This window comes from Balaenoptera ricei, chromosome 3, assembly GCF_028023285.1.
Source record: "Balaenoptera ricei isolate mBalRic1 chromosome 3, mBalRic1.hap2, whole genome shotgun sequence".
Classification (NCBI taxonomy): Eukaryota; Metazoa; Chordata; class Mammalia; order Artiodactyla; family Balaenopteridae; genus Balaenoptera; species Balaenoptera ricei.
The window spans coordinates 174879139-174894093 of NC_082641.1; the positions used below are offsets into that span (position 1 = coordinate 174879139).

The 14955-nt window shown below is 41.7% G+C and overlaps 1 protein-coding gene and 1 pseudogene across 1 annotated transcript; both read right to left on the reverse strand.

Moving 5' to 3' along the window:
• Positions 1-2696: 2696 nt before the first annotated feature.
• LOC132363053 (proliferating cell nuclear antigen) lies at positions 2697-4435 on the reverse strand. The gene has a single exon (XM_059918398.1). The coding sequence runs from the start codon at positions 3808-3810 to the stop codon at positions 3025-3027; it is 786 nt and encodes a 261-aa protein (XP_059774381.1). The 5' UTR covers positions 3811-4435; the 3' UTR covers positions 2697-3024.
• An 866-nt stretch (positions 4436-5301) lies between these two features.
• Positions 5302-14955, reverse strand: part of LOC132363055 (GTPase HRas-like) — a 36230-nt pseudogene continuing 26576 nt past the window's right edge.

Sequence of the window (14955 nt, forward strand, 5' to 3'; positions counted from 1 at the left end):
TACAAAAGTGCCAGCCGAGCCCTGAGTCAGCGTGCACATGCGGTAATTACCGCCGGGAGACCTCGCTGGTGAGAGCCAGGGGAAGGAAACTGCCCCTTCAGTGGCTCCAAGGCTGGTTTTCCTTTTAACAGTCATCTGCTGGTCCCTTGGATGTGCTGTTATCAAACATCTTGAAGTGGCCTGCTGTGCTCTACCAGACTCCCCTACATCCTGGACTTAGATTTAGATTTTTTTTCTCCATATTTAAAATTTCCCGAAGAATAAAGTGGAAGAAGCCATGGATTATATTTCTAGGGCAAGGTAAAGACAGCATTTCTTGCAATCAGAGCTTCTGGAATCTTCTTAGGCTAGAAGGACTAGCCTCAGTGGCTGCACTGACCTCAGCTGAAGTCCCGACCATGGCCCTCAAGGCCCCCTGCCCTCGCCTCTGCCAGTCCCCACCACTCACTCACTCCAGCCACACCAGCCTCCTCACTGCTCCTCCAGCCTGCCAGGCGCAGTTCTGCCACAGGGCCTTTGCACCTGCAGTCTTTCTGCCTGGAGCATTCTTTCCCCAGATATCTGCATCACTCCTCCCTCAGCTCCTTTATTTATTTTTATTTTTTTAATTTTTATTTTTGGGCGCTCTGCATGGCACGCGAGATCTTAGTTCCCCAACCAGGGACTGAACTCATGCCCCTACAGTGGAAGTGTGGAGTCTTAACCACTGGACCACCAGGGAAGTCCCTCCCTCAGCTCCCTTAGACCTTTGCTCCAGTCTCAACAACTCCTGTCACCCTATTCAGTATTGCAACCCCTCCGTCAGCACTCAGCTCTCCCAGCCGCCCTTCTCCATAGCACTTACCACTTTCTAACACACTCTCTGATTTCCTTATTTACTATGTCAATCATGTATTGACTATGCCAACAGCCTCTGTCCTTCGTGCCCCTCCACTGAGCGGAGTCTTTGTGTTGTTCACCAATGTATCCCGTGTGTCTGTAATAGTGCCTGGTGTCTAACAGGTGCTCAGCAAACACTAGTCAACTAAATGAATTCACCTGAACCACCAATAGGACCCTTTGGTTTAGAATTTGAAAGGTGTTCACTGAGACGAGTGACCAAAATGTGAATGATTTTTAATTATTTTTAAGTTAATACTTTACATTTAAAAAACACTAGGGCTTCCCTGGTGGCGCAGTGGTTGAGAATCTGCCTGCCAATGCAGGGGACGCAGGTTCGAGTCCTGGTCTGGGAAGATCCCACATGCCGCAGAGCAACTAAGCCCGTGAGCCACAATTACTGAGCCTGCGCGTCTGGAGCCTGTGCTCCGCAACAAGAGAGGCCGCGATAGTGAGAGGCTCGCGCACCGTGATGAAGAGTGGCCCCCGCTTGCCACAACTAAAGAAAGCTCTCACATAGAAACGAAGACCCAACACAGCCATAAATAAATAAATAAATAAAATTAAAAAACACTAATAGGGAATTCCCTGGCAGTCCAGTGGTTAGGACTTTGCGCTTTCACTGCCGAGGGCCTGGGTTTGATCCCTGGTCAGGGAACTAGGATCCCACAAGCCGCACGCTTGGACCCAAAAAAAGCAAAATTAAATTAAATTAAATTAGAAATAAAAAACAGTAATAACAACCTTGTTTGTCCGTCCAAAGCAGCTCCATCCCTCCGGGTACTCAGGCCAAAACTCTCAGAGTCAGCCTCACTGCCTCGCTTTCTCTCACCGCCCCCACATCCAATTAGTCTGGTATTTGTAATTGATTCTACATTCAAATTGTGTCCCGTGATATTGTGATTTATTTATTTATTTTTTTTTTTTTAAAATGTCGAGCTTTATTATAGTATAATTTACATATGATAAAGTACAATTGGATTAGTTTTGACAGATGCATATAGTCTTGGAGCCATCATCACAACGTAGATAAAATATTTTCATCACTCCAAAAATTTCCATCAGGCCCCTTTGCAGCCAATATCCTTCCCCAACCCCAGGCACACAGAAGGTAATGAATAGTTACTGGATACAGTGAGTTCTACCGTCACTGCAAGTACGACAGAAATCTGTCATTTAATCCACCAAACACAAAATACACCGGAAAAAAGGACTACAATAAAGGAATTCTCAATATGCAGCATGCCAACTTGTGACCTTGTAGCACAATTACTGCTGGGCCTTTTTCATTTTCTTGGTTGAATCCAACATCCATGGAATTTAAGCCACCTTCATCCTTTAAGGGAGTAAGTCCCCACAAAAGGCTACTTACACTAGATAAATTATTTTTGCACAGACATACTCCTTGGGACCTATCAGATCTACTAAAACTTCCAAGACTCCTGTACAAGCTCCCTAGGCTAATGAAACACTGCCCTGTAACAATGCGTCTTATAAAGCTGACAGAACTTTGGGTACATTAAGCTTCTGTAAAGTGTTAGTTTCTGCTTAGCAAAAATGACAAAATATTATATATTTGTCCTACTCTCCCCTTTTCATTTCTTGAGCTCAAGTCAGAATACCAAAATAAGTTTGGCAAATGAATCCCCCAAAATACTTTGTCACCTGCTGTATTTGGAATACTTTTTATCACTATATCTAATGTCATATCAACCTGCTCTAGACTGAAAAAATAAGCTCATTTACGTGAGCTGCTTGAATTGTGAATTCTCTAGGATACTTGCAACCATCGTGGTCCAAATGAAGGCACTGTCCTGTGATGCTTGAAATTCAAATGACTTTTATTTAAATTGAAAACAATACTTAAAACTGCATTTAGAGTCAAAACCCTTTTGTTTATAAAAATTATAACGAGTATTCCTAGGTAAGGCAAAGTTATTACTAGGTTAACAAGACCAGATTTGACTTTGGACTTTACTCTTTGAACAAACTGTAGAGAATAGAGAAAAAAAAAAGTTATTTACAGAAAACAATATCTACATATGTACTCAGAGGTACAAAGACAAAAGAGGCTTAAGTATGTGCTGGCATCTCAGAAGCAGTTCTCAAAGAGCTTAGTTTTATTTCCTTGAATTTTAAGAATGTCTAAGATCCTTCTTCATCCTCGATCTTGGGAGCCAAATAGTACTTTAAATGTCCCATATCAGCAATTTTATACTCTACGACAAGGGGTACATCTGCAGACATACTGAGTGTTACTGTAGGAGAGAGTGGAGTGGCTTTTGTAAAGAAGTTCAGGTACCTCAGTGCAAAAGTTAGCTGAACTGGTTCATTCATCTCTATGGTAACGGCCTCCTCTTCTTTATCAACATTACTCGTTTGTGACAACTTAATATTTCCATTTCCAAGTTCTCCACTTGCAGAAAATTTCACTCCATCTTTTGCACAGGAAATTACAACAGCATCTCCAATATGACTGAGATCTCGGCATATACGTGCAAATTCACCAGAAGGCATCTTTACTACACAGCTGTACTCTTGTTCTGGAATTCCAAGTTGTTCAACATCTAAATCCATTAACTTCATTTCATAGTCTGAAACCTTTTCTTGATTTGGAGCTTCAAATACTAGTGCCAAGGTGTCCGCGTTATCTTCAGCCCTTAGTGTAATGATGTCTTCATTGCCAGCACATTTCAGTATTTTGGACATGCTGGTGAGGTTCACGCCCATGGCCAAGTTGCGGTCGCAGCGGTACGTGTCGAAGCCCTCGGAGCGCAGGGTGAGCTGCACCAAGGAGACATGGGACGAGTCCATGCTCTGCAGGTTCACGCCGCTCGAGCTGATGTCCCAGCAGGCCTCGTTGATGAGGTCCTTAAGCGCCTCAAGCACCTTCTTCAAGATGGAGCCCTGGACCAGGCGCGCCTCGAACATGGTGGCGGAGTCGCAACGACACGGCTGCTGGCGGAAGGAAGGAGGAAGGTGTAGCCGGCTTAGGCTTCAGAAGATGAGAGCGAGCTGGAAAACTGACTCACGAATGCTTGACACGGAGGAAACCAACCGATATTGTGATTTATAATAAGGACTATATATTTGGTCTTCATCCCCGTTCCTGGCACAGAGCTCCTAAAACCCTTGGAATTTCCTAGGTGATAAGAGCAATAAAGGTGTCTTGATAGTCCTAACAAGCGCTTTTCAACACACCTGAGTTTATGTTAATGAGACGACTGTTGGAAAGCACCTGAGGATGGGAGCTGGTTGACAGGAGAACCAACCCTGTCTGGAACATTCAGTTCCAAAGCCCCACCCCAGCCTCCAGGGAGGGGAGAGGGGCTGGAGGTTGAATCAATCACCACCGACCAACGATTTCCTCAATCATGCCTATGTGATGAAGCCTCCATAAAAACCCAAAAGGATGGGGTCCAGAGAGCTTCCAAGTCGGTGAACCAGACGCATCCATGTGCTGAGCCCCAAACTCCACGGGGACAGAAGGTCCTGCGTTCAGGACCTCGCCCAGTGTACCTCTTCATCTGGCTGTCAATTTGGTTCCTTTCATAGCCTTTGTAGGGAACCGGTAATATAGTAAGTGAAATGTTTCTCTGAGTTCTGTGAGCTGCTCTAGCAAATTAATCGAACCCAAGGAGGGGTCGTGGGTAACCTCTGATTTATAGCCAGTTGGTCAGAAGCACAGGTGACAACCTGAACTTGCGATTGGCATCAAAGAGACTGGGAGCCAGTCTCGTGGGACAGAGCCCTTAACCTGTGGGTCTGATGCTATCTCCAGGTGGGGAGTGGGGAGCAAAATATGGATCTTATTCTCAAAAAATGTGGTTATGGGACTTCCCTGGTGGTCCAGTGGTTAAGACTCCACACTCCCAATGCAGGGAGCCTGGGTTCGATCCCTGGTCAGGGAACTAGGTCCCACATGCTGCAACTAAATATCCTGCGTGCAGCAACGAAGACTCTGCGTGTCTCAACTAAGACCTGGCTCAGCCAAATAAATAAATAAATAAATATTAAAAAAAAAAAAAAAGACTCCACACTGCCAGTGCAGGGGGTGAGGGTTTGATCCCTGGTTGGGGAACTAAGATCCCGCGTGCCGCATGGCACGGCCAAAAAAAATAATATTAAGGGCTTCCCTGGTGGCGCAGTGGTTGAGAATCTGCCTGCCAATGCAGGGGACACGGGTTAAAGCCCTGGTTTGGGAAGATCCCACATGCCGCGGAGCAACTAGGCCCGTGAGCCACAACTACTGAGCCTGCGCGTCTGGAGCCTGTGCTCCGCAACAAGAGAGGCCACGATAGTGAGAGGCCCGCGCACCACGATGAAGAGTGGCCCCCACTTGCCGCAACTAGAGAAAGCCCTCGCACAGAAACGAAGACCCAACACAACCAAAAATAAATAAATAAATAAGCCTACACCTTTAAAAAAAATAATAATAATAATAAAATGGCACACTAGGGAAAATACCCATCAAACACCAAAGAAGACCGTAATGGAGGGATTGAGAACTAAAAACGTATAGGTCATATAGAAAAAAGTAGCCCAATGCATCTCACAGGAAATGTTTCTCCAGCATTGACCATGGCATTGACACTGGAGATTTAACATCGAGAAGTTTCTCTTGTCCTCAGGGATACATTATCCTCCAGACACATCCATCTGCAACAATACACAGAGATTATTGCCAGCCTGGAAAGTATCCCCAAGTCTCAGTGTTCAGAGCTTTTACTGGGGTTTCTTAGGTAGGAATCATTGATTGAATACTTACATGATCAAATTATTGCCCACATGGCTGAATCTCCAGCCTCCCTCCCCACCTCCCCTCGCTGGAGGTCAGGCTGATATCGCATGACTCCAACCCTATCCATCTAATTACATGGTTGGTGTTTCTGGCATGGACCCACCACGAGTCATCGAGTTAGCATAAACGATCCAGGGGCCCACCATGAGTCACCAAGTTAGCTTAAACTGTCAAGTGTGTTCCGTCTAACACCATATACAAAAATAAACGCAAAATGGATTAAAAACCTAAATGTAAGACCAGATACTGTGAAACTCCTAAAGGAAAACATGGGCAGAACACTCTGACATAAATCACAGCAATATTTTTTTTGGATCCATCTCCTAGAGTAATGGAAATAAAAACAAAAATGAACAAATGGGACCTAATTAAACTTAAAAGCTTTTGCACAGCAAAGGAAACCATAAACAAGAAGAAAAGACAACTGTCAGAATGGGAGAAAATATTTGCAAACGAAGCAACTGACAAGGGATTAATCTCCAAAATATACAAACAGCTCATAAAGCTCAATATCAAAAAACAAACAACCCAGTCAAAAAATGGGCAGAAGACCTAAATAGACATTTCTCCAAAGAAGACATACAGATGGCCAAGAGGCACATGAAAAGATGCTCAACATCACTGATTATTAGAGAAATGCAAATCAAAACTGCAATGAGGTATCACCTTACACTGGTCAGAATGGCTATCATCAAAAAATCTACAAACAATAAATGCTGGAGAGGGTGTGGAGAAAAGGGAACCTTCATACACTGTTGGTGGGAATGTAAATTGACACAGCCACTATGGAAAACAGTATGGAGGTTCCTTAAAAAATTAAAAATAGAACTACCATATGACCCAGCAATCCCACTACTGGGCATATACCCTGAGAAAACCATAATTCAAAAAAACACACACACCCCAATGTTCATAGCAGCACTATTTACAATAGCCAGGACATGGAAGCAACCTAAATGCCCATCGACAGAGAAATGGATAAAGAAGATGTAGTACATGTATACAATGGAATATTACTCAGCCATAAAAAGGAATGAAATTGAGTCATTTGTAGTGATGTGGATGGACCTAGAGAGTGTCATACAGAGTGAAGTAAGTCAGAAAAAGAAAAGTAAATATCGTATAGTAACGCACACATGTGGAATCTAGAAAAATGGTATAGATGATCTTATTTGCAAAGCAGAAATAGAGACACAGATGTAGAGAACAAGTGTATGGATACCAGGGGGGAAAGTGGTGGGGTGGAAGGAATTGGGAGACTGGGATTGATACATATACATTATTGATACTATGTATAAAATAGACAGCTAATGGGAACATACTGTATAGCACAGGGAACTGTACCTAATGCACTGTGGTAACCTAAATGGGAGGGAAGTCCAAAAGGGAGGGTATATCTGTATGTGTAGGGCTGATTCATTTTGTTGTGCAGTGGAGGCTAACACAACATTGTAAAGCAACCATACTCCAATAAAAATTAAAAAAAAAAAAAAAAAGCTTTTGCACAGCAAAGGAATCCATAAACAAAATGAAAAGACAACCTACAGACTGGGAGAGAATATTTGCAAATGATGCTACCGACAAGGGATTGATTTCCAAAATATACAAACAACTCATGCAGCTCTATATCAAAAAAACAAACAATCCAATCAAAAAATGGGCAGAAGATCTAAATAGACATTTCTCCAAAAAAGACATACAGATGACCAACAGGCACATGGAAAGATGCTCAGCATCACTAATTATTAGAGAAATGCAAATCAAAACTACAGTGAGGTATCATCTCACACCAGTTAGAATGGGCATCATCAGAAAATCTACAAACAACAAATGCTGGAGAGGGTGTGGAGAAAAGGGAACCCTCTTGCACTGTTGGTGGGAATATAAATTGATACAGCCACTATGTACAACAGTATGGAGGTTCCTTAAAAAACTAAAAATAGAGTTACCTTGTGATCCTGCAATCCCACTCCTGGGCATATATCTGGAGCAAACTCTAATTCGAAAAGATACATGCACCCCAGTGTTCATGGCAGCACTATTCACAATAGCCAAGACGTGGAAGCAACCTAAATGTTCATCAACAGATGAATGAATAAAGCTGTGGTATATATATACAGTGGAACATTACTCAACCATAAAAAAGAATGCAATAATGCCATTTGCAGCAACATGGATGGACCTAGATATTATATTAAGTGAAGACAGAGAAAGACAAATATCATATGATATCACTTATATGTGGAATCTTAAAAAATGATACAAAAGAACTTATTTACAAAACAGAAATAGACTTACAGATATAGAAAAAAAAACTTATGATTACCAAAGGGGATACCAGGATGGGAGGAGATAAATTAGGAGTTTGGTATTAACATATACGCACTACTATATATAAAATAGATAAACAACAAGGACCTACTGTATAGCACAGGAAACTATACTCAATATCTTGTAATAACTTATAATGGAAAAGAATCTGAAAGAGATTATATATATGTATAACTGAGTCACTTTGATGTACACTTGAAACTAACAGCAAAAAAAGTGTGTTCCAAGGGGCTTTCCAAGAATAGCCAATACATCCTATCACTTGAAGAATCCCAAGGGTTTAGAGGTTACCTCCCAGGAGCTAGGACAGAAGCCAGACCTCTCTTTGGGTAATTCTTCACTATACAGTGTTACACTTCAATTTAAAGTTTATCAAAATAATAACTCTGGACTTCTCTGGTGGTCCAGTGGTTAAGACTTCACGCTTCCACTACAGGGGGCGTGGGTTCGATCCCTGGTCAGGGAAGATCCCTCATGCCGCCTGGCGTGGCCAAAACAAACAAACAAAAAACCCCAAACTCCACATGTAGTCCAATTGTAATAAAACTGTAGAATATCTAAAACAAAGAGATGACTTTCAGATCAGCCAGAATAAGAACAATTATACAGAGCTCTGACATTGCAGAAGCAGCACTGGAAACCAGAAGACAAGGAATCATAACTTCAATAAGTAAACAAATTTTGGATTCTGAAACACCAAAGTCAACTTTGCACTGAAAACAACTTTCAAGAACATAGTAAAAGGGACTTCCCTGGTGGTCCAGTGGTTAAGACTCCACACTGCCAAAGCAGGGGGCCCGGGTTCAATCCCTAGTCATGGAACTGGAGCCTGCATGCTGCAACTAAAGAGCCCATGTAGCCAAATGAATAAATATTAAAAAAAAAAAAAAAGAACATAGTAAAAGGCAGACATTTTCATTCAAATAAAAAGAGAAAGTTTGCCACTAGCTGACCTCCATAAAGGACGTTCTGGACTTCTCTGGCGGTCCAGTGGTTTAGATTCCGCACTTGCACTGCAGGGGGCGCAGGTTAGATATCTGGTCGGGGAAACTAGGATCCCTCATGCTGCGGGGCGCAGCCAAAAATAAATTTAAAAAAAATAATAATTTTAAAAAATAAAATGGTATAAAAAATTATAAATTTTTTTTTAAAAAAGGACATTCTTCAAGCAGAACAAAAAGTGATCCAAGGGGGAAGGACTGAGACCCAAAAAGGAATGTTGAGCAAAAAAAAAGTGGTAACTGTGGATAAATCTAAACACATGTTGAATTGGTAACACTAGTAATAATGCAATGTATTTTTGAAGTTAAAAATAAACAGTTTAGAACTATTTTTTAAATTAGTATGGTGGCCAGAGTTGAGCAGACATTTCTCCAGCATAGAAGACAGACCAGGTCCTTGATGTCTATGTGTCAGGTCTGGGGATGTGACATGAGAAACCTGAATGTACAAATCCCTCTACAATCTCCCTGCGGTAAGTGCTCCGAAGGCAGAGTGTATAGCAAGAAGCCAGAGCCTGAAAAGCTGTCCTTGGCTAGAAAGATGCTGCAGGTGACACCCAAAGAAGGAGCTGGCCTTAAGGCAAAGGGTGGGACCGGTGGGACCAGTGGGACCTGGGAAGAGAGAGCCGGCCTCTCAGCACAGCTGGCTTCTGCGTACATGGAGAGTTTGAGCTTCCAGGGGATCGCGTGTCAGAAGTGGTTTTGCAGCTGCCATCGGCCCTCCCCAGCAGCTGAACCTGTGTGTCCAGGTGCACTGGGCCCAGACCAGGTGTGTGTATTTTCGGTTTTTGAAGAAGAAAGAAGTCACGCTACAGCACAGAAGATGGATGAGAACCAACTTGAGCATCCCTGTCATCTCTGAAAACAAGTGGCTGGCGGTTATATAAGCTTAGATACGTTTCTGTCACCTTGAAATCATTTCCAATGTAAAAATATTTCCTCAACAACACTAATCATGAGGGAAATGCAAATCTAAACCACAGTGAGATACTGCCTGACATGCATTAAGATGCGGAGAGGGCTTCCCTGGTGGCGCAGTGGATAAGAATCCACCTGCCAGTGCCGGGGACACGGGTTCGATCCCTGGTCCGGGAAGATTCCACAGGCCGCAGAGCAACTAAGCCCGTGCACCACAACTACTGAGCCTGCGAGCCACAACTACTGAGCCCGCGTGCCACAACTACTGAAGCCCACGCGCCTAGAGCCCGTGCTCAGCAACAAGAGAAGCCACCGCAATGAGAAGTCCACGCACCGCAACGAAGAGTGGTCCCCGCTCGCCGCAACTAGAGAAAGCCTGCGAGCAGCAACAAAGACCCAACACAGCCAAAAATAAATATTTAAAAAATACGCTCTTTAAAAAAAATAAAACGTAAAAAAATTTTTTAAGTTAAAAAAAATTTGTTTCACAGCAATTTCCAGACTAGGGTACTGGTGAGATATTTTCTTTTTCTTCCTTTTTTTTTTTTTTTGGCCACACCACGCAGCATGCGGGATCTTAGTTCCCCAACCAGGGATGGAACCCATGCCCCCTGTAGTGGCAGTGCGGGGTCTTAACCATTGGACTGCCAGGGAAATCCCAAGATATTATTACTAACTTAAGGTTTCACACCTGCACGTTTCCTGTGTTCTCCATTTAACCACCTGACCACTTAAAATCAAAGTAATTTTCCTCTCATTGGACATGGCAGCGCACCAGCTTATAAGTCCCCCACAGCAATGGAAGGGTTGCCTTTATGCCACCATGAGGATTGCAGGGGGAAGCCACCAGGTTGAGGGTTTTTTTTTTTTTTAATATTTATTTGTTATTTATTTATTTGGTTGCACCGGGTCTTAGTTGCAGCAGGCGGGCCCCTTAGTTGCGGCTCACGGGCTCCTCAGTTGTGGCATGTGAACTCTTAGTTGCAGCATGCATGCGGGATCTAGTTCCCTGACCAGGGATCGAACCCGGGTCCCCTGCATTGGGAGCGTGGACTCTTATCCACTGCACCACCAGGGAAGTCCCCAGGTTGAGTATTTAATCCATCTTCACTGTGAACGAAAGACACCTCCTTCCTCCGGCTGCGCTCGGAGACCCCCGCAGGTAAACCTGTTTTGGAAGTGACATGCTGTGTGGCTGGAATGTTCTGTCCCTGCCTTCGCTCTTCTTTAATTAAGTCCCTGACCCATGCCTCCATCTACCTACGCCATGATTTAAATTAAAAAAAAAAAAATTCTATGGTTTGTACACTTGTGCTTTCTTCATTCTGATTTTATGATAGTGAGACCTATCAGGAATCTACTCAAAACAACTAGTCTAGCAACATTACTAGGATTAGAAGCTGATCTCGTATCTCATGCCTTCTGTATGCATAGAAGTCATAGTATAATGGATAAAGGCACTTCACAGGAGACTTGGCTCTGTTTACTAGCCATGGGACCTTGGGCAAGTCATATAACCTCTATACATTATCTTCCTCATCTGTAGGGCTCTATTGGGTTAAAATACGAATACTGTACTAGGAAATCTCTTGTACATATTATAATAGTTTAGTATTTAGTATACTGATTAATATTCAAAGCCCTTTGTTACCATGAAAAATTAAACATCATAGAGTGTATTGTGGTTATTAAACTAAAGAATGTATGTAATACACTTTAAAGGTTTTTCAACAGAAATGTTAAAACAAATTTGCAATGCTTAATTATTCTATATGTGTCTAAAATTTCAATAAACTACAATTTATGAGCCATTAAAAAAAAAAAAAAAGCCTGCAAATCTGAAGAAGGCAAAGCTGGCGTGCAAATACGTAGCACAAAGGGTTTCATCCAGGTCATCTCCGAAGTCCCTTTCAAGCAAAATTCTCTGCCCAGAGGTTGCAGACCAGGGACTTCCCTGGCGGTCCAGTGGTTAAGACTCTGCACTTGCACTGCCAGGGGCACAGGTTCGATCCCTGGTCTGGGAACTAAGATCCCGAATACCACTCAGTGCTGCCAAACAAACAGAGGTTGCAGACACAAATATCAAAGGACAAACGGGAATGACCATGAGCTGAGAGCAAGCGTCTGCACTGCAGGAGCCCGTTCTCTTAAACCTTCCTTCATCAAACAGGGAGCTGGGTTCTGGAGGGTCCTTGCTTGCAGCTTGAGCTGCCAGGCCAGGTCCCGCACAGAATCGCCAGCTCCAGGCCATACAGAAGCTCATCGTTACCTTTAGCCTTGGCTGTACTCCTTTTGGGCAGCTCTGAGATCACTCCGTTTTCAACAATTTCATATCCCTGATTTTTTAAAAAATTGTAATACATATAATATAAAATTTACCATCTTAACTATTTTTAAGTGTACAGTTCAGTCTTGTTAAGTATTTTCACAATGTTGTGCAACCAACCTCCAGAACATTTTTGTTTTGCAAAAGTGTAACTCTCTCCACATTGAACACTCACTCCCCCTCCCCCTCCCCCAGCCCCTGGCACCCACTCTCCTACTTTCTCTCTCTGTGGATCTGACTCCTCTAGGGACCTCATATAAGTGGAATGATACACTATTTGTCTTTTTGCATCTGGCTTATTTCACTGAGCATGATGTCCTCAAGGTTCATCCATGTTGTAGCAGGTGTCTGAATTTCTTTCCTTTTTGAGGCCGAATAATATTCCATTGTATGAAAATAAACTCAAAGTGGATTAAAGAATTAAATGTAAGACTGGATACTATAAAACTCCTAGATGAAAACACAGGCAGAACACTCTTTGACATAAATCACAGCAATATCTTTTTGGATCTGTCTCCTAGAGTAATGGAAATAAAAACAAAAAAAAATAAATGGGACCTAATTAAACTTAAAAGCTTCTGCACAGCAAAGGAAACCATAAACAAAACAAAAAGACAGCCTACAGAATGGGAGAAAATATTTGCATTTCCAAAATATACAAACAGCTCATACAGCTCAAAATCAAAAAACCCAATCAAAAAATGCGTAGAAGATCTAAATAGATATTTCTCCAAAGACATACAGATGGCCAACCGGCACATGAAAAAGCACTCAACATCGCTAATTATGAGAGAAATGCAAATCAAAACTACAAAGAGGTATCACATCACTCTGGTCAGAATGACCATCATCAAAAAGTCTACAGATAATAAATGCTGGAAAGGGTGTGGAGAAAAAGGAACCCTCCTACACTGTTGGTGGGAATGTAAACTGGTACAGCCACTATGGAGAACGGTATGGAGGATCCTTAAAAAAACTAAAAATAAGCCTACCATATGATCCTGCAATCCCACTCCTGGGCATATATCTGGAGAAAACCATAATTTGAAAAGATACATGCACCCCAATGTTCACTACAGCACTATTCACATTAGCCAAGACATGGAAGCAACCTAAATGTCCATCAACAGAGGAATGGATAAATAAGATGTGGTACATATATACAATGGAATATTACTCAGCCATAAAAAGGAACAAAATAATGCCATTTGCAGCAACATCGATGGACCTAGAGATTCTCATACTGAGTGAAGTAAGTCAGACAGAGAAAGACAAATATCATATGATATTGCTTATATGTGGAATCTAAAAAAAAGGCTACAAGTGAATTTATCTACAAAACTGAAATAGAGTTACAGATATAGAAAATAAACTTATGGTTACTGGGGGGGAAAGGGGAGGGGAGGGATAAATCAGAAGACTGGGATTGACACATACACACTACTATATGTAATAGTAAGGACCTGTACTGTATAGCACAGGGAACTCTACTCGATACTCTGTAATGGCCTATATGGGAAAAGAATCTAAAAAAATGTGGATATATGTATTTGTATAACAGATTTACTTTGCTGTACACCCGAAACTAACACAACATTGTGAATCAATTATACCCCAATAAAATTTTTTAAAAAAGATACATGCACCCCAATGTTCATAACAGCACTATTCACAATAGCCAAGACATGGAAGCAGCCTTAATGTACATAGACAGATGAATGAATAAAGAAGCTGTGGTATATATATACAATGGAATATTACTCAGCCATAAAAAAGAATGAAATAATGCCATTTGCAGCAACATGGATGGACCTAGAGATTATCATACTAAATGAAGTAAGCCTGACAGAGAAAGACAAATATCATATGATATCATATGTGGAATCTTAACAAAAGAAAGAAAAAGAAAAAGATACAAACAAACTTATTTACTAAACAGAAATAGACCCACAGACACAGAAAACAAACTAATGGTTACCAAAGGGGAAAGGGGAGGGAGTGATAAATTAGGAGTTTGGGACTGACATATACACACTACTATATATAAAATAGATAACCAACAAGGACCTACAGTATAGCACAGGAAACTATACTTAATATTTTGTAATAACCTATAAGGGAAAAGAATCTGAAAAAGAATATATATATATATAACTGAATCACTGAGCTGTACACCTGAAACTAACATGACATTGTAAATAAACTATACTTCAATAAAAATATATATATATATTCCACTGTACGGATGGACCACCTTTTGTTTATCCAGTCATCTATTTGGTGGACACTAGGCTTGCTTCCACCTTTTGGCCACTGTGAATGTGGGTGTGCACATATCTGTTCAAGACCCTGCTTTCAATTATTTTGGTTCTATACCCAGAAGTGGAATTGCTGAATCACATAGTAATTCTATTTTTACTTTTTTGAGGATCCACCATACTATTTTCCATTGTGGCTGCACTATTTTCCATGCCCACCTACAGTCCACAAGTGTTTCAGTTTCTCCACATCCTCACCAAAGCTTGTTATTTTCTTTGTTGTTGTTTTCTTATACTAGCCATCCTGATGGGTGTGAGGTGACATCTCACCGTGGTCATCCTCCTGATATTTCAAAAGTGTTTTAACTCCATTTGTTCATTTAAATAGGTTTTATTACTTTCTAAGAACAGATTAGGGTTTATAGCAAAATTGAGCAGAAA